The 25,617-nt window shown below is 37.0% G+C and overlaps 1 protein-coding gene across 2 annotated transcripts in view; it reads right to left on the bottom strand.

Annotated features, from left to right (window-relative positions):
• The window catches only part of LOC131146729 (transportin MOS14), a 101,938-nt gene extending 77,555 nt beyond the window's left edge, over window positions 1-24,383 (bottom strand). For both annotated transcript variants that reach the window (XM_058096487.1, XM_058096486.1), the window contains exons 1-7: window positions 23,941-24,383; window positions 22,397-22,474; window positions 22,197-22,259; window positions 18,413-18,460; window positions 18,166-18,312; window positions 9,131-9,262; window positions 6,437-6,477 (exon numbers count right to left, since the gene is read on the bottom strand). In XM_058096487.1, coding sequence (XP_057952470.1) covers window positions 6,437-6,477; window positions 9,131-9,262; window positions 18,166-18,312; window positions 18,413-18,460; window positions 22,197-22,259; window positions 22,397-22,474; window positions 23,941-24,072 — 641 coding nt within the window. In that variant the 5' untranslated portion in view covers window positions 24,073-24,383. The remainder of the gene's footprint in view (window positions 1-6,436; window positions 6,478-9,130; window positions 9,263-18,165; window positions 18,313-18,412; window positions 18,461-22,196; window positions 22,260-22,396; window positions 22,475-23,940) is intronic.
• Between the last annotated feature and the right edge of the window lie 1,234 nt (window positions 24,384-25,617).

The raw sequence follows: 25,617 nt of genomic DNA on the forward strand, positions 1-25,617 counted from the left end.
AGAAGAGGCCCAATCTCTATTGGACAGCATGTGCAGCTCATTGCATAGACCTTATTCTTGAAGATATTGGTAAGAAAAGTAACGTGAAGAAGGTCTTAGAAGATGCAAGAACAGTAACCTCATTTATTTACAACCACACATGGACAGTGAATTTCATGAAGAAATTCACAAATAATAGAGAGTTACTTCGCCCTGCCATCACTCGATTTGCCACAAATTTCATTGCTTTGGAGACTATTGTCAGGCATAAACAAGCACTAAGGGAAATGTTTACATCTGATGCTTGGAAAAACTCAAGGTTTGGAATGGCAAAATCAGGCCCAGCATATGATTCAAAGAAAATTATCTTAGGCAAAGAGTTTTGGCAAAAGGCCTCTGATATAATTAAAGTGCAAGAACCCTTGGTGGAAGTTCTTAAATTGGTTGATGGTGATGAAAAACCAACCATGGGCTTCATATACGAGGCAATTGATAGGGCGAAGTTGGCCATTCAAAAAGATTGCCGGTTTTACAAAGACTATTGGAAAATTATTGACAACCGGTGGAGTTTTCAGTTGCACCAAGATTTGCACGCTGCTGGTAAGTGTAAATCAAATACAATTTCTTATTATTTTAACTTTTAAATTATGCATAGTTGCATTAGAAAACTATTGATTAATATGTTTCTAAATTTAATTGTAGAGTATTTTTTGAACCCACAATTTCTTTATGGTGCCCCACCCTCTCCTGAAGTTGCTAGAGAAGTCATGGATGGAGTTAAAAAAGTGATAACCAAGTTGGTACCCGATATAGATACTCAAATTCGGGCTATTAATCAAGTAAGTAATGGTTCCATTAAATTGAATAATGAATTGTTCTAGTATTCTGTAATACTTTCAAGAATAATTATTAATACATCTAATTAATTAATTATATTTCACAATCATCATTTTTTAGTTGTTGCTATATCGAGATAGGCAGGAAACTTTTGGAACCCCGTTGGCTCAAAGGGCAGTGAAACAAACAAATCCTGGTAAATATGGCTATATAGCTAAATAATGGAGAATTACTCTATTTTCTCTCTTTGTGTTCAAATTTGACTTTTGAAATACGTTATACTAACATAAAACTCTTTTTAATTATTCATGCAGCTGAATTATTCATGCAGCTGAATGGTGGATTCATTATGGCTTGTGTGCTCCTGAGCTCCAAAGAATAGCAATTAGAGTTCTTAGCCAGAACACATCAGCTTCGAACTGTGAGCATAATTGGAGCACCTTTAGCCTCATCCATACGAAAACAAGAAATAGATTAAAGTACATGAGACTACAAAAACTTGTTTTCGTACATTACAACATGAGGTTAAAGTTAAGACGTACAATGAGAAGAAGCCAACGAGAAATTGAAGAGGGTTTCAATCCTATCAATTTGGACTACATTTTCGAAGAAGATGATCCTTTAAGTCAATGGTTAGAGGAGAGAGAGACACCACTACTCGACGGTCAGGACAATTCAAATTGGTTAAATGAAGAGGTTGGTGGTACTACAGAAGGAGGTGATCAACCACCAATAAACGCGCATGATGATTCAGGTTCAAGCCCTGAACGTACACAAAGTGATGACAATCTTGGTTTGAGCCCACCAAGTGATGATGATGGTAATAGTGGTGCTGGAGCTGGGGTTGGGGGGGTGGCAGTGGTGGTGGTGGTGGCGGAGGCGGCGGTGTAGAATATAATTATGGATATGATACAGGGACATCATTTGGAAGGGATATATATCCTTCTGATCCTTATGGACTACATGACATACCTGAAAATTATGACTTGGGTATTCCTCCAGGGAACCAATCTTCACAACCCAGGAGAAGGAGGAGTGCTCGTGGTGACCCTAGCGATTCTACTGAAGATTCATATGGTGTGGTTCGTAGTTTTGGCGACTTTGGTTTAGATGGTTCATCATCACAATCATATGGATCTCATCCAGCATATCCACATTATGCATCTCGTGACTCACATTTTTATCCCAGTGGATTAGGAATCTCAGGATCTAGTGAGTCTTCTTCTACACACTACCCAGAGCCAGCCCCTGCCCCAACTTATAGACATTATTCAGGAGAATTTTCATCACCAGTACATTTTCAAGAGCAACAACAAAATGATGCAAACTTGGGTTCATTCAACTATGTATTTCCACAAGGATAGGGAGATAATTTTCCATCCCAATCTCAAGATACAGATGCAAATTATGAAGACCCTCCACGTCATTCTTTTTAGTGGTGACATGTGTTATATTATAAATTTGTAATATTGTATTTATGTATTTTCAATTATTTATTGATATTTGATATTAATCACTTTTTAAATTCATGTATGTGTAATGTGTATATTGAGTATTAAGTCTATTGAGTATTGACTCATTTTTAGTAACTTTATGACTTAAATTAATTGATTCTTACATTTCTACATCTTTTTACTCATTAAAGTAATGTAAACTATAAAAAAATATGCTTTTTTTTGTAAACAGCGCACTAAAATTAATATAAAAATCATAATGCCTATTAAAAAGCATTTGTAGGTTGAATGAAAGCCTTCAAAATTCATTAAAAATCATGTATTAATGGATTTCATGCTTATTTTTTAATTTTCGCATGGTTGTGCATGCGTGAAAAAAATTCATGACCGTTACGCCCGCTTCCCGTTACGTAACACCCGCGTCTCCCGCAACCCGCGACACCCGCGACCGTTTCGCGACGTTACCCGCGACCGCGATTTCGAACCATGCATGGACTCCATCCCAACATACACAACCTTCAACAACTGGAGCAAACACATTACAAACTAGACAAACAACTTAAATGAATCACAAACACAATAAATACCACAGTTCCATGCCTCAATGAAATCAATAAACATTGACAAGCAGCTTCAGGCAGTCAAACAATCATTCCGGAAGTGCCAATATAAGCAACTAAAAAGGTGAGATCTTTGGACAAAAAACATGAGAAACAACTCGATATGATGGTGTAAGGAAGGATTCAAGACATTCAAGAGGAAATTGAAGCAAAAAAATTTGCTCAAAACACTCTCAAGCTCTGGCACATGGACTCAGAGCTGCCGGCTTTCGGCACGTGTGTAGCAACACCTAAGAGCTCCTCTGGCTGTGAAATTTTGCAAGCTAGCAAATCAGCAGGTTCTGTGGCTTGCTATGTGGTTGGTTTTGCAAAAAATGAAAGGTTTCTTGAGGTTTTGAAAAGAACAACAGCATCCAGAATTTTTCTAGTGATTGCAGTTCTCTCCAGCAACTCCTGCACCTGCTTCTGGTCTTTGGTGACGTAGATGATCCTCCTACAGCAGCAGGGTTGCATAGGATTATGATGTTTAGGGGTCGGTTTGGCAGCAGATTTACGCTTAGAATTTAGTTCAGATCTTGCTCTGATACTTCGTCAAAGAATTGAGTAAAATGCGAGACCAAATCACAATGATAGGTCTCTCAAACTACTTATAATACATGCCAAGTACATAACTATGACCACATTACCCTTACTAACTCACGCTTACTTACACAGGAATAACACAGCAGTAACACTAAATAACTGCAGTAACTAGTATTAGTGTCAATCTCACTTTTATCGTCCAATGTGATAATCTCGCTTTTCTTCACATTCACCTTTAGCCTGAAGACAGATCAAACCGAAAAAACACACATCTTAAGTAGCATAGTTGCTCCTGACCCCACATAAAATTATGGTGACATCTACAAATAGCAAGTGGAACACCTCAAGATCGGAGTTCACAGCCAAAGCGACTCCAAACCCTTTAATGAGACATCCCTTGACTTTTCATCTCAGCATACCTGTCAAGGCCTCCATGACCAGAATGAACAAGTAGGAGAGACCAGATCCCCCAACCAAAGCCCCCCCCCCCCCCATAACCAGAATGAAGAGGTCTTCTATGCTAGTTTTTTCCCGTTTTATTATTATTTTAAAATAAAATATTAAATAATACTCTATTTGAGAAAAATTTTCCCAATCTAATGCTTACGTAATCTCGCAGGTTGGGGCTACGAGATTTAAACAAATCTCGCAAGTTGGGACTGCGAGATTTAAACAAATCTCGCAGGTTGGTCCTGCGAGATTTGCATGAACACTTCTTCACATTCCTTGCGCCTGCTCCGTTGAGGCCGATATATGTTGAATGGCTGATGCACAGTTAGTTCTCTCCAAAAGCATTAATGAGAGGAGATCCCCTTCGTGGCTGCGTCTCTTCTCTCCCTCTCTGTGTACAATGAATGATATATAGATGTGTCAGGGCATTGATGAAGAATGGGGGCTAGGCTAGATTCCTGAAACAGCTAGAAGTAGGAAGCAGTATGATGTGGGGTTTCTACTTTTTTTTTTTTTGAAAACATCATGTCAGCCATTAATTTTCTTTTCTCCAACCTCCACCACCATCAAGGAAATTACATAATTAATATATATATATATATATATATACACACATATATATATATAAAGAAAGAATTTGTATGAAAAGTCAAAACAAAAAGAAAGGTATGATCATTTTATCATTTTTTGGGGATAAATAATCAAGTAATTAGTCAATTAAGTATATATTTTACATGTATGCCTGCTAACTCTAGCTGCATTTTAATTTCTAGGATTAGTGATCCAATGAAAGTTAATATATCTATCAATTAGTTTAGGCATACATACATACATACATACTTCAACTATATATATACGTGTGTGTGTGTGTGTGTGTGTATCTGTTTTGTTGGTATATTATAAAATAGCGGAAGTAGAGAAGTAGAGAAACATATGCAGACTTAAATTAACTCTAGCTAGCTCTAATGATTTATAATTACAACAAACACATATGTATACAGTTTCATCTATTTCTTATATTTCTTACATGTTTTCATTTTTATTTTGGTTTTTTATCCCGATTAATTTTCATGAATACATGGAGTAGGAGGCTAGATGTTTGAATGCTTGGTGTATTTTTTTTATTTTTTTAAATAAAATCTTTTATTCAAATGGATCTTTAAGTATACTTGGTGGCACGGAGAGATCAGTAAATTATACTATATCTTAGATCAAAAATTCAATTCTTTTTGTTAATTAAATATAAAGTAAAGTATGATTAATTGGGCAATATCAATCACGTTAACTTCTACAACTCAATACCTAGTTGTAAAAAATAATTTTTTTCATTTAACACTTTTTCTATGACTATAAAATGTCACTTGTTTTCATAAATTTTTAAAATTTGTGTAAAAAAATGAAAGTATGTTTAATTATCCTCCAGATTTTTTTAAAAAATAATTTTTAGAATCAGATCATAATTTTAAAATGAGAAAATAATATTTATAGTTGCTGCCGCATCAAACTGCGCCTAATATCACTCCTGTTTTTGTGGGTGCAAATCCTCTGTTTCCCTTCTGCTCCTTCCACCTTACTCCCTCCCACATACCTTTCTTTTTGTTTTGACTCTTCATACAAATTCTTTCTTTATATAAATATATATATATATATATTATGTAGTTTCCTTGATAGTGGTGGATATATATATATATATATATATATATATATATATATATATATAATGTAGTTTCCTTGATGGTGGTGGAGGTTGGAGAAAAGAAAATTAATGGCTGACATGATGTTTTCAGTAAAAAAAAACAGTAGAAACCCCACATCATACTGCTTCTTACTTCTAGCTGTTTCAGGAATCTAGCCCAGCCCCCATTCATCATCAATGCCCACGCATCTATACATCATTCATTGAACACTGACAGGGAGAGAAGAGACACAGCCACGCAGGGGATCTCCTCTCATTACTGCTTTTGGAAAGAACTGTGTATCAGCCATATAACACAAGTGTCCATGCAAATCTCGCAGGACCAACCTGTGAGATTTGTTTAAATCTCGCCCCAACCTGCGAGATTATGTAAGCATCAGATTGCGAAATTTTTTTCCCAAATAGAGTATTATTTAATATTTTATTTTAAAATAATAATAAAATGGGAAAAAACTCTCTTCTATGCTGCCACACTGAATAATATTGACACCAAATCCCCTCCTCCCCCCCCTCCCCCAGCTCCAAAAAAAAAAACTCCCAAACTCAATGTGTGTATTTCTCTGTATTTTGGGGGGGAGGGGGATGGGAGAGAGAGAAGAAGAAGAAGCTAAGGTAACCGCAAGCTCCCAAGTCAAAAGGAAATCAGAGACAGCAAATTCCTCCACCCATGCGGGATGCAGCACTGAATGTCTAATACCATAAACCCATATAAGGCATTCCAAAAAATCTCCTTCGAATTGAGAATATCACAACTATAACTGCAGAAAGCCACATACAAAAGTTTATCGGTGTAGACTAGCAAACATGTCCATCTCTGACAGAATGGAATTTTAAAAGCCGCATATATCTGAAGAAAATAAAGAAAGGGAAATACATACCCATGCCTTAGCCGAAGCCAAGAAGCAAATGCTTCAAGAACCTGCAAAATAGTTGGGTTAAAAAATCTCAGGAAAAAAGTTACATGAAGTAATACTCATGCACAAGTGCTTTGTATGCCACAAAAATTCAACTCCAGTTGGATATTTTTGTAGACATACCAAACAATAGACTAATAAATTAGACATAAATAGATTTTGACTTTGTTGATTAAGAATCATAGCTGTGGCTACTGCTATTTTACCGGTCTGTCTGTCCCCAATAATTAATTCTTGCTGACCATGTCCTATAGGGAATGGTTCTACGTAAGAAAAAATTTACCACATTCTGAATGTCTAGAGTGCTCCAAAGGAATGTGAACAACAAAAGTTCGTCATTGAAGCATTTTACAAGGAAAGAAAAAAAAATACTTAATAAAGAGAATAATCTGGACAACACAAGTCAACATCTGAATATTAACAATGTGATGTAATGAATTTGAGGATTGTCAACGCCTCAATCCTTAATTCTGCACAGTCAAAGATTCACACTATCTCCATGATGTCATGAAGCAAGGAAATATAGATACCCATCGCAAAAATAAAAGAACAAATGACTTCCATATCTCTGGTTCAACCATTGGGGATGGGATAGAGTTAGGGAAGGGAGATACCACCCCCCCCCCCCTTCTTTTTTCCCCCAGGGTAGAGGAAAACAGTCTGTTTTGTGCAGCACAAACCCAAATGAGCCTCATAATGATCTAGAAACCCAAACACCAATGAGCCTCATAATGGACTAGAGAAAAAATAAAAGAACAATTGTTAGGGTTAGATCATTAATAATTTCCATGGATATATGAGGTTCATGGTAAAAAAATTTCTTTGACAAAACAGGAGAATTTTTTAAGAAAAGAATAAGTCCACATATAAAGAGCAATAAAAAACAAGTATGGAAATACAAAACTAAAGTCTTCCACTATCATCAAAATATGTCAATGGAAGACCTGTACAAGTTCTGAAGGCAGAAAAACAAGATATGTCTAAAAGCATCACTTCCTCCCATTTCTGTTCTGGTAAATACAAAAATCCCAGAAAAACCTTAGCACTCCTGTCCAACCATATAATCGGACTACCACAAGGATGCACTGTGCCAGAGAATTTCTGTCCTTACCGCTCCCAACACCCTAAAGCTTTATAAGAAACAAATTTTCTGAAATACCTGGACCAACCTAAGACTGCTTTAAAAAATCAAAAAGAAGTTCCATAAATTTCAGGCCACAGGATGCTGTCCAAATAAACTATAGGACATTATCCGCCTCACTACTCTATCTGCACATAAAACACATAGCTAGAGACAAATAATTATTAGTTGTCCTCATTTGCAAACCATTGTTAGAACTTAGAATGTTCCCTCCCAAACCTCTCTTGCACCAACAAATAACAACATTCTTTCCAGTCCTCTTCCCTCCCAATTAGAAAATAAATATATGCTTTTATAAAGGGAGTGACAGCTGAGTACAAGACAGCACAGCACCTTTACAATCCCAAAACCAACTAAATCAAAAAAGGTATGTATTTCCACCCATACTTCCCAGGCCAAAAATTTACTCTTGAACCACATTCACAGCCCTTGCAAGGGACATTTCCTCTCCTGCAAATGCTCTTCTGATCCTTTCCCTTCACACAACCCAAAAAATAGCGAGAAGCAAAATAACCTATCCCCTCTCCATACAAGCCTTTATACCCATCCAAGCCCGCAGCTCCTGGAAAATGAAGGCCTCAACTGCCCAGCAAAAACCCATATAGAGATGGCTACAAAGCTCCAGTCCACCTACAATGTAAAAGAATATGACAAGCAGTCTCAGATGCATCCTCAAAATATAACATGTTTTAGCCAGAACCTTTCCCCTCTTTTGAAGATTATCCATCATCAGGATGCTTTCTCTAAATGCTTGACATGCAAAGAAATTAACTGTGGCAGGATCTCCAGATTGCCATATCGCTTTCCAGGAAAAATTAGCTGCCTAACACCTCTGTCCTCCCTTCTGATCTCCTTGTGGCACAAATTCACTTTAAAGCAACATTCCTTTACAAGATTCCATCCATCTCACTCTGTCCTCCTTTCAACTGTCAATCAGCCTATCATGCGATCAATTAAAGAAGTGAAGCTTCAAAGGGTGCTCCATATACCATCTGCCATGTCAAGAAAGCATTAAGCCCACATTCCCAAATTAAATTTCCACATGCTGCAAAACCCTCCCACCCTCTCCTAATATGCTTCCACAACCTCAACTCCTTATGCATCCCTACCATCATTTCTAGTCCATCAGGGTCCGATGTAAACCATACATGGTGACAGTTACTCCCCTCCAACAACTTCCCCTTTCCACAAAAATGTGCCAGATCCAAACAATAAATAAAATTATAGATTTTTTATGGATAATGAATGTCAAAGAATAACAACCATGTTTTATTGAATTAAGGAGTGCATGATGATAAAGAAATTTAGCAATAAATACAACTCGTTAACATTTTCAATTACACACAAATTCGAAAACGGAAACCTACTTCCGGAGTCACACAAGTTCACCTCACAAAAGGATCACAAGCATGCTTACCCAGTGGGTGATATAATGAGGCTATTAAAATGCATAAATACCATTATGGCTACAAGTAAATTATACAACATCTGGTTAACATTTGGAAGAAGGCTCCTACCTGTTCCTTAAGCTCATTAACATTCAAGCAAGCAGTCAAGATATTAAGAGCAACCTCCATTGCAGAAGTTAATTCTTTTTCAAATTGGCGGCGTCTTTCTGGGTGAGCAGCTATCTTGTAGTTCAATACTTCCTGATTGTAAAACAAAATTAAAAAAAAATAGAATTAAAAGCATAGAGATAAAGAACTAAGAAATCTGTTCATATATAGTGTGTGATTACAACCATTTACCCATGGGACAATTTATATAGTTTATTTTTTAATGCTCTTCAATCACTCAAATCAATCACCCCTAATATTTTTCTTAATCAAAACAATGTCCTCCCATAGGTGCATTGAAGAGAAAGAATGGCTGTTTTACTGCATAAAAGTGTGTTTCACTCTTAATGGTATCCAGGGTTCTAATCCAATAATCCAACTTAAAAAAATTCAAATTCAGTAAGTGCCCCAATTCAGTTGAAAGTATACTCAAACAGGAAAAATTCATCCAATTTCTCAAAATTCATATTCCTATCTATGACTCAAAATTCAAAAATATTAAGAAACTTTAATTCTCTCATTTTAATTAATTTTTTAATTTTAAACTCCACCTGTGTTGCACTTAATGTCATAACTCTTTTCTTAAAATAAGAGAGAAGCATTAAGTAGCTCAGAGCAAGCGTAGAACTTGTCAAATATCTATCCTTACCAATTATTCATTGTGGTCCCAAGGAGTAGTGATGCGTTGCACTTTCACCACCCAGGTGACTGAAAAACAAGCGAGTGTGGGCTAGGTCATCACCCCAAAGTGAAGTGCCATGTGCAGCACCCCAGAGTGGTGTCAAATACATGATGGTTCCAGCATGATTCTCGACATGGGTGGGTAAAGAAGCTAAACTAGCAACTTAGAACACAGGGACCTTTATCAATAAAAGCATGGAAGTAGTTGACACGATGGTGGATGTAGTATTTTGGATTGGCTGCTGTCCTATTTACAGTTCCCTTTTGTTTTTTTTTTTTTTTTTTTCCCTGGAGGCCGGGTGGGGGGGGAGCGGCTATTTGGATGGATCATTTCAACCCAATTAGGAGGCCTATGTCAAAGAATAGGTGAATTGTTTATTGGATCCGAAATCCAAATGTGCTTAGTTAGTTAGTTGTTTAAGTATGTGTGTGCAGTTTTCTTATATTGGGATTATTTATGTTGAGGACTTGTTTGTAGTAATTGTGTATTCTAGGGGTATATTTGTAATGAAATGTAGTTTTAGGGATACGTGTGTAATTTCACGTGTTTAGAGGCTTTCTTATAAATAGTGTGTGAAAGACATTATGTAGGCAGTTGTTGATGAATTTGAATTCAAATGAACATGAGCTCCCCACTAGTATCTCCTCTCTCCTCCCTTCCTCTCTTCTATTTCTTCTAAATTCTCCCATGGCTGTGAAACCTTGATGCTGCCTCTGCATCATTTGGTATCAGAGCCCACTCTCTTTCTTCCATTTCAAATCCCCCATCTTTTTCTCTCAATCTTCTTCTCCCTCCCACCCCCCCAACTGTTTTGCAAATTCTACCTCCCTCTGCTGCTGCTGCTTCTTCTCCTTCTCTTCTTCTTTCCTTCTCCTCCTCTATTTTGTAACTTCTCCCTCCCTCTCTGCTGCTGCTTCTTCTTCTTCTTCTTCTAGGCTTTCCTATAAATAGTGTGTGAAAACCATGATGTAGGCAGTTGTTGATGAATTTAAATTGAATTGAACGTAAGTTCCCACCTCCTCTCTCCTCCCTTCCCCTTCCTTCCTCTCTTCTATTTCTTCTAAATTCTCCCACAGTTGTTTTATTCAACCCCCCCCCCCCCCCCACTGTTTTGCAACTTCAATCTCCCTCTGTTGGAAATATAATCGAAGCAAAAAATATTTATTAATAAAATTAATATAAATAAAAATACAAATACTTGTAGAAGCTTTAAATAAAAATACAAATACTTATAGAAGCTGAGGCGTAGAAGGACCACTGTCCTTAAGCCGATTTCGTGCCTACAAAAAACATTTCTCGACGCATATAGCCACTGCACACACAACCTCCAGGATTACTCAAATGGCTCAGTATCTTAAAATGTAATCCTGGAAATATAATATAAGGAAAAAATATATACTTATAAAATTAATATTAAATAAAAAATAAATACAAGGATTACTCAGATGGTTCAGTATCTTAAAATGAAGCTGGGTTACAAATTTAGCATATACTTCATTAAAATATTTAATTAAGACAAAGAAGAACAGTTGCTAATGCAGCACGAGTTGCCACTCAGATTGAGGAGGAAATGCAATGCAATCCTCCTGAAGCTACATTCGGTTTGAGAAGAGTACTAGTGGAGTTGTACGAGAGAAGCCAGTTGAGCAATTGGGTAAAGGTGAGGAGGACATGCAACGCAATCCTCCTAGAGCTACATCAGCCCTTCGGTTTGAGAAGAGCACTAGTGGAGTTGAATGAGAGAAGACAGTTGAGCAATTGGGTGAACGTGAGGAGGACATGCAACGCAATCCTCAGCACAGGTTGCCACTCAGATTGAGGAGGGATTGAGGAGGACATGCAACACAATCCTCCTAAAGCTACATCAGCCCTTCAATTTCAGATGGGTACTAGTGGAGTAGTATGAGAGAAGACAGTTGAGCAATTGGGTAAAGGTGAGGAGGACATGCAACGCAATCCTCAGCACAGGTTGCACTTCAAATTGAGGAGGGATCGAGGAAGACAGGCAACGCAATCCTCCTATAGCTACATCAGCCCTTCAGTTTGAGAAGAGTACTAGTAGAGTTGTACGAGAGAAGACAGCTGGGCAATTGGGTAAAGGTAAGGAGGACATGCAACGCAATCCTCCTAGAGCTACATCAGTTCTTCGATTTGAGAATAGTAGGGAAGTTGTACAAGAGAAGACAGTTGAGAAATTTGGTAAAGGTGTTCAAACTAATACCTCTTGAAAGACTCCTGAGCATTCTGGAACAAATTCTAAAAGCCAACCATCACTCAAATGAGGGAATTGATGTAGGATGAGAAGCGGCAATTTGGATGGATCATTTCGACCCAATTAGATGGCCTATGTCAAAGAATATGGTGAATGGTTTATTGGGTCCGAAACCCAAATGTGCTTAGTTAGTTAGTTGTTTAAGTATGCGTGTGTAGTTTGCTTGTATTAGGATTATTTATGTTGGGGGCATCTTTGAAGTAATTCTGTATTCTAGGGATATATTTGTAACGTAATGTAGTTTTAGGGGTATGTGAGTAATTTCATGTGTTTAGAGGTTTTATTGTAAATAGTGTGTTAAAGTTTTATTATAAATAGTGTGTAAAAGCCATGATGTACGCAGTTGTTGATGAATTTGAATTGAATTGAACGCGAGTTCCCTCCTAGTATCCTCTCTCCTCCCTTCCCCTTCCTTCCTCTCTTCTATTTCTTCTAAATTCTCCCATGGCTGCAGAACCTTGATGCTGCCCCTGCATCAGGGGGTAATCCTAGATTTGATAGTTTTTTGGGATCCTATCGTGGAAAGGGCCTCTAAGCAATTAGACGGGTGGAAGGGTGCTTTTTTCTCTCTTAGTGGTAGAATTACTCTCTTTCGGGCTTGTCTTCTAGTATCCCATTATACTTTATTTCTATTTTTAAGATACATTTGGGGGTTGCTAGCAAAATTGGGAAAATAATGAGGGATTTCTTTTGGTTGGGGGTAGGAAGCTTTAGGGCTAATTTGGTAAGCTGGCAAGTGGTTTGCAATAGATAAACAGGAGGGTGGTTTGGGTCTTGGAAATTTAGTGTCTAAAAATACAGCTCTCCTGGCTAAATGGCTTTGGCAATTTCTGCTAGAGAATTTTTCCCTATGGCATAGAGTTGTAAAAAGTATAGATTAGACGAGACTGGGCAGGATACTAATTTGCCCCTAAAACGTGCAACTTTCATAATGATCCATATATGATAGTTGATTCTCTAATAGGTCCATTACAAGGCATTGTTTGTCATTTTTGCCCCTAAAAAATGCACTTTCACGACGATCCATATCTTTCATCACACACATCTCATCTCCCAAATCTTTTTTTTATAGCAAAAGAAATTTCAATAATAGGAAAAGAATTTACAATGAGGGAGAATAAGACATCTCCCAAAAAATCTGGAACAAACAAGGAAAAAACTAAAAGTAACAAAAAACAGAAATCAAGCCAACCAGGTCTTCCAATCCCTATTTAAATCCTGAAAGGTAGCTTCCCTGAAAATTCCAAACTTGACACCACCATAAAGAAGTCAAAAACTGATTCTTTTCCCACCCCAAAGATGCACTAAACTTCTTCTTAGAAAAAGTTCACCATTATGTTCCTTCCATAAACCCCATAAAACTGCATACTTGCTACACTTCCATAGATGATAGAACTGTCCTATCCTTCTTCCAAAGCCAGTAAAGGAAGTGGCTAACAAGTCTTCCACTAAACAGGGGCATACCTAACTCTCTTCCATAATATTGAACAATTTATTCCAAATCCTCCATGCAAAATCACAACACAAAAAGAGTTGAGAGGCTGTTTAGTAATTCCTATAACAGAGCACGCAAACATCTGGGAGAGAGTCTTCAAAGGTCTCCTAATCCGCCGCAAGTTATTGGCATTAATTTTTTTGGGCACAACCAACCAAGTAAACACTTTAATTTTTGGGGGAACTTTAACCTTCCAAATAACAATATAAAGAGGAAAGAGAAAGTTTGAATAGGTCAAAATTCAAAGAATGATTTACAAGAAAACGCCCTCAAATGATCCAAACACCAAGAATGAACATCCCTACCCAAGGATAATTTGCAATTGTTCAATACAGACAATAAGGAAGACAACTCCACCATCTCCCTATCATTTAGAGGCCTCCAAAAATGAAGATTCCAAGAGACCAGAAGCTACTTGCATTGCCCACAAAGAAAGAGAGAACTCGGTTCAACTTAGAGCACAATCTAAAAATACAAGGAAAAGAAGCAGAAAAAGAGTTGTTCCCAAGCCATGGGTCTTTCCAAAAAAAAAAAGAATCTGAGAACGCCTCCCCGCTTCAAATTTAGTGCGTGGGGTGAAAATAGAGTAAATCTAAGAAATAGACCTCCACAGACTCCCCAAAAAAACCCCAAACTAGCATTAGTATCCCACCATCCTCATCCAACCCAAACTTACCATGAGTAACCATATGCCATAGGAAATTATCTTCTAAAGGGAAGCACCACAACCATTTAGCTAAAAGAGCGCGTTTTTAGACAAGGGAGTGGGAGAAGTGACATGAAGTAAACCAATAAATTTGTCAAGGTGCTTTATTAAGTTATAAGAGTGAATCTACCACCCTTCGACAAAAAAAAAATCCTTTTCCATCCAGCTAGCCTTTTCTCAAACTTCTCGATAATGGGTCCCAAACTCCTTTATCTTTGAATCTAGCTCCAAGAAGTAACCCAAGGTAGCTGATAGGAAAAATCCTAATTTGCATCCCCCCAAAAGACTTGTAAGGAAAGGTCCTCCTGAACAATCACCAAACAAAATAATTTCACTTTTTCCAAGATTTACTTTCAAACCTGAGACAGCCTCGAATGCCTACAAAAATGCATCGAAGATCCAAAATGTGAAGAGGGTCATCCTCACAGAAAATAATGTTGTTATCTATGAACCAAAGATGTGAGACCTCCAAACACCATCCATTTCTGCAGATTCTGAGGCCTTTAAAGAGTCCTCTTTCAATGGGATTTTCAACATAAGGCTTAGCACCTCCATCACCACAATGAATAAGAAAGGGGAGACAAAGGATCCCTTTGAGGTCTTCTAGAGAAGCAAAAGAAATCAAAAGGGCATCCATTTATAAGCATTGAGAAACTTGGAGTACCTATGCGGGCGATCCAACTCCACCATCAATCCCCAAAACCCATCTTTCTAAGAAGATAAAGAAAAAAGTTCCAATTGACGTGATCAAAAGGTTTCTCCATGTCAAGCTTACATGCTATACTGCTTTTCCTCCCTCTCTAATAGAAATCCACCACCTCATTAACAATGAGGGCTGCATCTATGATCTATCTTCTAGCCACAAAGGCATGTTGGCAATGTCCGACAACTTTCCATAATGGCTCTTTTGATCCTCTTAGCAAAGACCTCAGCAAGAATCTTATACATACTTCCCACCAGACTAATTAAACAAAAGTCCTTAATATTAATAGCCCCAAATTTCTCCACAATTAGAGTAAGAAAGTGGCAATAATGTTGCACAAGAATCTATCTAATCTAAAGAAATCCTCAAATGTGCTGATAAGATCTTGCTTGAGAATGTCCCAATTAGACTGGAGGAGAAGAAGAAGAAAAAGAAGAAGAAGAAGAAGTTAATGAAAAATCATCTAGGCCAAGTTCTCTGTCTCCATTCAATATCTAATAACTTAGGATTTCAGCTTCTTCAAAGGGTCTCTCTAGCCACTCAATAGTAGAGGGATTGAGATATTTGAAATTGAACCATCCACTATAGGTCTCCAGTTTTTGGTTTCAAAGTAGAGGACTTTGTAGAACTCACAGATGCTCCTTTTGATTTCCCCTTCCTCAACCAAAGTGTTCTCCTCAATTTTAATGTTGGATATGGGGTTCGGCCTATGGTGAACATTCACAATTTAGTGGAAACAATTTGTGTTCTAATCTCCCTCCTTGAGCCATAAGGCTCTAGATTTCTACCTCCAGGTGATCTCTTCAAGGCTAATGATATCAATCAATTCCTTCTTCACCAATACCCTTTTTGCCCTTCCTTCAGTACTGAGCCCTTGTCCCATCTCTTGCTAGTCAAGACCCTTAATGTCATTAAGAATGGTAGTCTTTTTTGCTTGAATATTTCCGAAGTAGCTTTTATTCTACACCTTGATTTTCCCTTCAATTTTGATCCATGTCAATGAGAATAGGGAAGTCGTCCAACGTGGGCCTAAGGAGTCCCTGAATGGCTTTGGGGAAGTGAATGTCCCAATCCACCAAGATAAGGAATCTGTCAATCCATAAGAAAGAAGGAGGCTCTCTAGTGTTGGACCAAGTGAAAGTTCTCCCCATGGTTGGAAGAATGATAAGGGCATTCACATTGACGAATTCTAAAAACTCTCTCATGCAACTGCTTGCTACTCCGTCTCCACTTATTTCATGGGGAAACAACACCATATTGAAATCTCCTTTGATAACCCAAGAAGTGTCCCATCAGCTTTTAACTTCCAAGAGCTTTATCCAAAGAAGGTGTCTATGAGGTCCTTCTCTTGGGCCATAGACCCTGGTGGCAGTGACAGCCCATAGAAAATTGTCATCTAGGTTATTGAGCAAACATGCGAAAGAAAGAATTAGAGTTGATGGAATGACCCAGCCTCTCCACAACATTGAGATTCCACATAACAAGGATGTCTTCTGCATTACTCACAACACCAAAGGGAACCCATTTGCAGGTCTCCCGCCCCCAAAGATCTCCAACCAAAAGATGTCCATATTTCCCAATTTGGATTCTTGTAAGTAGACAATGTTGCGTTTCCAATCCTTGAGAAAGGACCTAATTAGACTTCTTTTGGATTTATCATTTAGCCCCTCACATTCCAAGAGATGATTTTCCTTCACATGATTTAACCACGCAACGCCAGCTGCTACCTGCCCCCACCAAACCTGTGCATCCTCTCGATTTATCATAATTAACTGAACATTCCAGACATTTTAGCTCCCTATTTGTGTCCAATTTCCTGTTGATGCCCATGGCTTTTTTAGAATTAGTTTTTTTTAAGATAATAAAAGAAGGTTTATTAGATTGCGAAGGAGAAGTTATAACCTGAGGGGACAAGAGGTCCACATGAAAAAAAAAAAAAATAAGAGAAACAAAACAAAAAATATATAATATAAAAATATAAAATAATAATAAATAGAATTAGGTTTATTAACATAGGCAAGTATTTTAAACTCAGGAAAGTTTTTAAGTCATGGAATTTTCCTTTTGTGAGGAATCAGAATGGGATGGAAATGAATGGCCTAATATTCTTGTTGGATGTGCTTGGTTCTTTTTCTTGCAAGTCTTTCTTCAACCATTTGACACATGGCCCTAGTGCTACTCCTTTTCTTGTAATTTCTTTTTATTTGGATAACCAAAATTTTACTAAAAACAAAAGCTTTTCACTAGGACTGCAGTTGTCAATAAAGCAATATTAATGATTTGCTTCAAAGGAGAAGACCAAATAAGCCATTGTCTCCAAATGTGTGCGCTCTACTATGGCAGTGGGGATACTTGTTCACATGTGTTCCTACATCATCCATTTTCATGAAATATCTCAAGTAACATTTGGTGTTTTTGAGAAGCATTGAGTTTGCCGATCATCCTTTGGAACTCTTTGTAATTTAGGGGTTTTAGGAAGGAAAGGAGAGGAAAGCTCTCTGGAGGTGCACAGTTTTGTGATTATTTTGTGCATGTAGTTGAACAGGAATGCTAATATAATCAAGGATGTTGCTACTTCTCCTAAATTGATTTGAAGTAAGTCGGTATTTCTTGCATTGCTTTGTGGCACTTTGTGAAAGGCTTAACTGATATGCAGCAAGTCTAGAAAATTGTGTCATTAGCTTTGTATGGAAGATAACTTTCTTTTTGTTTGTTGCTTTATTGTTTGGTTGGAGTATGCCTTGTCCTCCACCTCATCTTTTTCTAGTCTCTCTATGCCTTGTCCTCCACCTCATCTTTTTCTAGTCTCTCTATAAATATCTTTGTTTATCAAAAGACACTATAAATTAATAGTCTAACTTAAAGCTCTTTCAGTTAGGTGATTGATTATCCAGGACAAAACTCTTTTTTCATATTGTGTTGCCAGTCCTGTCATACTACTTGTTACCTCCTAAAGTAGAGCTAGAAAAGTAATCAATTGATATAGTTGATGTGGTTGCTGCACTAGCCTCCTACCAAACTAGACATAGTCAATGACATTCAACATCATTATTTCACTGGACTACATATTCTCAATCCCAGCAAAAATAACTAGATAAGGAAAGTGATAAATCTCAAAAGTGAATAATTCATATTCACCTCAGGCAAGACAGTAAGAAGCTCCAAAAAACTTAGTACAAATTCTGGATGAGAATTCATCTCATGCTTAAGCCAATTCACAATCCCACCATCACCCCAATCTTCTGCAGGAACTTGAACAGCCAATGCGGCCACTGCAATGCTAATCTACAGAACCAAACATCAGCATTTGAGCCAAATGTTTTCCCAAGTATAATTAAAAGACAATATGTGCAATGTAGAAAGAGAGAAGGAGGGGAAAGCGTACCTGTGTTCTAACTTTGGGAGGGCCCTTGTGAAATTTTTTCAATAAAATCTGCATTTAAAGCTTCCATGAAATCAGATTTGGTTGATAAAAGCAACTAAGGACTATGTATGCATACATGCACTTGCACAAAATATACATGAGAACGAAACAAACCTTCCTCTATGAAGTAATTGAGCTAAAAACTTGAGATAACTGATTCCTAGAAGACAGCTAATTAAAAAAAGAAACTCATTTCAAAATTAAAATAACAAAAGGACAAGAAAATTTTCAACATATTTATACTAGGAAGAGTTCACAAGAAAACAAGCATTTCCAATGGCAAAAAAATGTCTTATATCTCTTCAAATTAAATGTCTTATATCTCTTCAAATTACTCTTTCAAATCAAAAATACAAAGCAACATTTTCCCTGCATCTGAACAGAACTTATATTCTCCAGGTTATTAACAAAAATTTCCATCAACTGATATTGGCTTAGGTACACACTGGTATTTTTATAGGTTAATACACTCCCTCACCCACACAGACTGTGTTCTTTAAAGAGGACTCAGAAGAAACCACTGGACCACAAGTCCATGCTCAAAATATCAGTCTTAACTGAAAAATAAAATTTAACTACATCAAATGAACTTTTTTAACTACATCAAAAGCCAAACTCTTAATCTCCTCTTCCTTAAAAATTTCTCTCTAACCAAGTTGCATTGTCTTCTGAAATAGAGCACAATCCAACCACTCAACCATAACTCTTCCCTCATCCCCCCTCTAACTATGAGAAATAGTATCCTCCAAAACTGCAGCCAATGTCTCAGATAACACCTTAGTCAGCTAATTGGCCAAAAGTCCTTGACTTTAACCATAAATTCTCTTTCAAGCACCAAGGTAATAAAAATAGAATTCACTCCTTCCTACCACTCCATTGTCAAAAAACTCAAGAAAAACTTTGAAAAGGTCCCCCTTAAAGAGCTCTCAACAATCTTTGAAAAAAAAAGCCACAGTAAAACCATCTGAGCCAAGAGCCATATCTTTATCCATCTCAAAAGCCAGACTCTTAATCTCCTCTTCCTTAAAAGATTATCTTTAACCAAGTTGCAATGTCTTCTGAAATAGGGCATAATCCAAACCCTCAACCATAACTCTTCCCTCGTCCCCCTCTACCTACAAAATCAATAATCAAACCAGCAATATGGTCAGGATCCCCAGTAATATCTCATGTGCCATCCACTAGCTCTTTAATAAAAGTCCTTCTTCTCCTACCATTTGCCACTTTATGGAAGAGTCTATTAACAATCCTCATCCCTAACCCATTTCATCCTAGATTTCTGCCTCTAACTCTATCGCTTCCCTAAAAACAACTTTTTTCAAACTCGTTAAATAACTAAACTTGCCTGCCAAACATCATCAATAACTTATGTATTCGAAATTTTCAGCTTATCTTTCAAGTACCTCAATCTTTTCATAAAACAAATGCCCTCTCAACCCTCCACAATGCACTCCCTCCATCAAGCCCTAACCAAACTCTCAAAATCAAGATGTTGTCAACCACATATTTTCAAATCTAAACGAAGTAAGGGGCGGCCCATTAACAAGATTAAACTTGAACAAAAGGACAATGAGCAGAAATAACTCTAGGGAGAACTTCTAAGCTAAGGTAGAAAATGCATCCTCCCAATCAGTGGTGCACAGAAATCTATTAGTCCTAATAGCCACTAATCTAGCACCATCGACGAACCAAGTAAATTTAGCATTCTGAAGGGCAATACCCCTCCAATCACACTCCTTAATAGAAGTATCAAAACTTCTCATACTCACAGTGATTCTAGAGCCTCCCAATTTCTCATTAGTGGTCCTAATTAAATTAAAATTGCCCTCAAACACCAATGGGGGGAACACATGCCATAAAGAGAAAATAATTAATCCCACAACATTCCCTCAACCGACAGGCGCTAGTTCCATAGATCATGGAAAACCACCATTTTCCCTTTCTTGTGACATTTAAACAATCAAACACAAAAAAGGAACCAATTAAAGCATCCAATTTGCCACTAAATCTAGCACCCCAAATTATCACAATATTCCCAGAGGAACTAGTAGAACCTGGAATCTCAAATGCTTCCAGCAAGAAACCCATCAACCACCTCCAATTTAGACACTTCAAGCATAACAATATCTAACGCAACGTTATCTATACTTTCCTTAAAGATGATGCTTAACATAGCAACTCAAACCCCTCATATTCCAGCTCAAGATCTTCACTCTGCCAACTTATCGCCCCTAACCCTCTTACCCTTACCCCTCCATACTCCATGGTTTATATTGGAAGCCATTTTTTGCAATTCTTTCCCCACTCTTTTTTTCTTTGCTTATAGTTTCTAGGAGAAACAACAACCCTAATAACCTAACACCAAATAACAACGGAATAGCCCATCTTATTCAAAAGCTCTTGTGGGTCCCGGTTGTCCCTCTCCCCACCAATGGACCAAGGGTTAAGGTCCTTCCTATAGAACCTAATTCTCTTTGGCAAGAAATATAGTTATTTTCATTAAATTCAACCACAAGCATAGGCAGGATACATTTGCCAGAATTAAATAACTCGTTATGAGAATCAGTAGTACGAGGCACAAATTTAGAATAGTTAGTCAACATGGGAAATATAGAAAGACAAGAATAAGAACTATCAAGGAGTTTATCAGCAGCTAGAACTCCCTCATCAAGAAAGAACTTTTGAACCTATAGAAAAACTGAGAAAGCCTTACCTAATTGATCAGAAAAAGGAGACCGATTACAAATCCTTGCCTCCTCAAGAAGTGTGCTTCTTGCTTTGAAACATCAATTCTTTAGCATTCAAACAGTCCCTACGATCCTGAGCAGTATTTGATTCTTCCATATCGCATTTTTTTATGTTCCATAGGGCAGACTAGTCTTTGCTTCTTCCAAACCTCAAAAAAGAAATAGCCAACAATTCCTCCATTGGCCCCAACAAACCCAGCTTTCCTCAATAAAATCAAAAATCTTGTTCCATATCCTCCAACAAAAAGAACAATGCAAAAACAAATGAAAGGCAAATTCAGAACTATAAAGGCAAAGATCACACACATTTGGAGAAAATTCCTTAGAACAACCTATTTATCTAATGCAACAAGAAGTCTTAATTCCAACTAAGTGGGATCGGCTATATGAATATTTCTCCACCAATTCATGAAATCAAAGCACTTTCTTCAACTAAAATAAGAGTTGTTAAATCCTTCCTCACTACCTCATTTCAAGTTATTTTAGGTCTACTCATACCTCTTCTAGTACCATTAACATAACTAGCTTGCTCCTCCTCACTGCACACTACTTGGCCTTCATTTCAAATGCCCAAAACATCTAAGCTACCCCTCCCTTATCTTCTACCAGTGCTATTCCTAACTTGTTGCAACTATATTCATTCCTTAATTTAGACTTTAATGTTTTACCACTCATCCACCTTAGCATTCACATTTGAACAACTTTTACTTTTTGAATGTCATTTCTCAGTTGCAAGATCCTCATTACCTAAAATATAAATATGGATTAGCGATCAACATGCCAATACCTTCATTAAAATTAAAGCATCATGTAAAAATGGAAACTCATGTTCAAATATCAATCATAATCTAAAACTCAAATGCATGTCAACTAAAACCAACACATAATGAGGCCAGACAACAATATTAGCAAACCAATTATTTCTCTCCAATTAACTAAAGCATCCTAAATTTAAGCAAAAGCTTCTTTGTTGCGTATAAAAATGAATAACCACTCACATTTAAGGAATCCCGTAATGGGCGAAAAGCTTCAGAAGGTAGTTCCTCAAAATCTCGTTGCACCTGTAACTCAAGCACAAATGTGCAAAAAATTAACAATCAACATCACAATAAACAAGGCTTTGATAATCTTTTTACAACGTAATGATTCAACATTAGACCAATCAAAATGACAATAATTACAACAATGAGAAATTCACCTTGCTTCTTAGCATTTGAGAACAAAAGATTAAGGTTTCTAGATTGCTATTAGCATCATGAAGCAAATTATCAGAGACCTGAACAAAAAGTAAAACATCAATACATCTTAAATAAAACATAGTAAATATATATTTAGTTAAGAATCTGATAACATAAAACTTTAAGGAAAATAAAAGCATGCTCCATAATTAAGCTTTCTATTATGAAAGCACAATATTCAATAGCATCCCACGATTTATGTATAAAAATACATAACAAAAGCATGAGAAAAAAACATCACAACAGGGGATAACCACTCAAGTCATAAGAATTATGAGTACCAAAAAATATTTAAAATGCACCCCTTGAAACAAATGTGGCCCGGGTCTAGGAAAGAGCATTGGGAATTATGTGTGTGTGTGTGTGTGTGTGTGCGTGCACATGTGCAGTATAATCCATGAAATGGTTGAAGAACAACAGCTATACCTGAGTATGGAGTGCAGGCGAGAGGGGAAACCACTTAGTGTACGTTAGGAAACCAGTCAGTGTCACAGTTCACAAACAAAATAGTAGACAGGAACCCTCCCCCCCACTTTAATTAACAAAAATCAGCCATTTGGCTAAGTTTCTTTAAATTTTTTACTTTTACAATTCATAAAATAATCTTGAGATATAACACATTTTCCAGATTTTCATTTTCTTTTCCTTTCGTCCATTTTCCAAGCAACAGAATGAAATGCAGCTTTTTCCATAAGAAATGATAATTCAGTTCATCTGTTTTCCCAGCAACCAAATGGAACGCAACTTTTTTTCTAAAAGAAATGATAAACTATTCAGCTGAAAAGCAATCAAAACTCCAAGGAGACCATAAATTTCAGTTTTTTTTTCCACTTCACATTAATTGCATACACTTTACTCCAGCACAATTTCAGCCTACACCATTATCGTCCTTGTAAACAATTAAGCTTAGTTCATTCAGAAAAAACAAATAATCCAATTTTACTACAAATTAATAAAACAAAAATCAATAAATCACCAAAATTAAAAAAAACAAAAAACAAAACAAAACAAAAGATCACACAAATTATAGAACTGCTGATTCAAAATTTATAAAAGTAATTAAAATACTAATTCAGTTCAACTGTTGTCCCAGCAATCAAATGAAACGAAATGATAAACTAATCAGTCCAAAGCAATCAAAACTCCGAGAAAACCCTAAATTTCAGTTTTTCCACTTCACAGTTAACTACATACACTTTACTCACCAGTACAATTTCAGCTTATAGCATTAGCACCTAGTAAACAAATAAGCTCGGTTCATTAAGAAAAACCAAACAATCCAATTCCACTAAAAGAAAAAACAGCATTCAATAAACCACCGAAAATAAAAATAAAATAAAATAAAAACAAAAGATCACACAAATTATCAAAATACTGATTCCAATTCTACACCTCATCGCTTACTCTTATCGACGCTACAAACATCGCAGAGATCACAAAAAGACAGAATAAGCGACAAACAGATAAACCTAGTGATGGAAAACGGGGAGAGTGGGGGGAGCACCTGCCAAGCATCGATGGTGCGTTGAAAGTCTTGGAGCCATCGATCGGCCTGCATGCGTACGGAGTCATCGGGGTGGTGGTAGAGAGCGTGGAGGGCCTCCTTCACTGTGTTCTGGAGCTCCATGCTCGACATCGGGAGTCGGGCGAGAGCAGAGCTGTGGGAGGAGATGGGTGGAAGTGTGCTTCTGGGATTTTATATTTTCCCGTTCTCTGCTTCTCTTTGATTTTTTTTTTATTTTTTTTCGGTTTTGTCACATTTGTGTTTTTGACGAAGGGGGGTTTTGGCGCCGCAGCGACGGTAGGGTCGGCCTGATCGCGGATTGGGCTTGTCCGGGGTTGATCGCGGATTGAGGGACTGCAGCCGTCGGATCTGTAGACCTTTGACTTCGATTAGCAGAACAGTCGGCAGTTGTGGATATATATCTAGCACAACATGGTCCGACAGCTCATCGCTCGACTGTTACAACCTTTGTGTTTGGATGGGTCTAGTTTAAACCTCGGTGTTCGTGGATTCAATGTCATACTAAATTGTTGGATTGGATTCTTTTGATAGGTTTAAGGACCTCAAAAATAAAATAAAATAAAATAATTATTGGGCCAATCATTTTAAGGAAAACAAATTTGTGAGAAATTTCATATTCAAAAGATCATCTTCCACATTCAAGTCATAAATTTAAAAAAATAAAAACAAAATAGCAATAGTATTTAGAAAATCAATCATTGTTTTTCACATCTCTTAAGCATCTTTTTTTAATAAATGAGGCTATTTTTGGTTTTTAATTTTGAGTGTCTTTAATTTGTGAGGAGTTATTAAGTCTTATAAAGTCATGTCCTTTTTTTTCTCGCGTTTAATCACTTCATTTCCATTACTTAATTATCTTAGGATACATCTTTTATATGAATCTGTTTCTTTGTCTTCTTGGTTATAGATATCATTTTAGTTTTCATTTGCAGGGATCCCGAACCACGGAAAGAAAATAAAATAAATAAAAGAAAAGATAAATAAAGGAAACGAAAGGAAAAAGAGAATATCGGTTTGGCACAGGACCAAACTATCGACGGTTTCAAGGAATCTCAACAAATATCGTCGACGGTTAAAACTACCGAGAGCAATTATTAGCCAAACCGTCGATGGTTTTGTAAAGCACAGGAAAAACCGTGTTTCAAGGAATCTCAGCAAAAATCATCGACGGCTAAAACAACCGAGAGCAATTATTAGCCAAACCGTTGATGGTTTTGTAAAGTACAAGGAAAACCGTCAACGATTTTCCTCTGGACAGACTTACTTAAGTAGTAAGTAATGTATTTTTATTTCATAATTTTCATTCCTCTCTCTCTCTCTCTCTCGACTCTCACTCTCTCATGTAGCTCTCTCTCCCTTAGGCTCACCTGGAGTCCGTCATCAATTCCCAATCATCTTCCTCTCCTTTCTCGGCTTGCCAACTTACTTTCGACGACCAATTCGAAAGCTAGGGTTTTGGTTCTTTAAGGGTTTTAGGCATATTTTTTCCAGGAAACAAGTAAGGGGATTAAATTATGTCAAATTTTTATTGACAGTAAATTGATTAAACAGTTTGTATGTATATGTTATATGGTATTAATGATCATTTCGAAATCCAAACGTTCAAAAACAGATTTCATAAATATGGGAATGTTTTACAGTGATTTTTGAATGATT

Source organism: Malania oleifera, chromosome 13, assembly GCF_029873635.1.
Source record: "Malania oleifera isolate guangnan ecotype guangnan chromosome 13, ASM2987363v1, whole genome shotgun sequence".
NCBI classification, from domain to species: Eukaryota; Viridiplantae; Streptophyta; class Magnoliopsida; order Santalales; family Ximeniaceae; genus Malania; species Malania oleifera.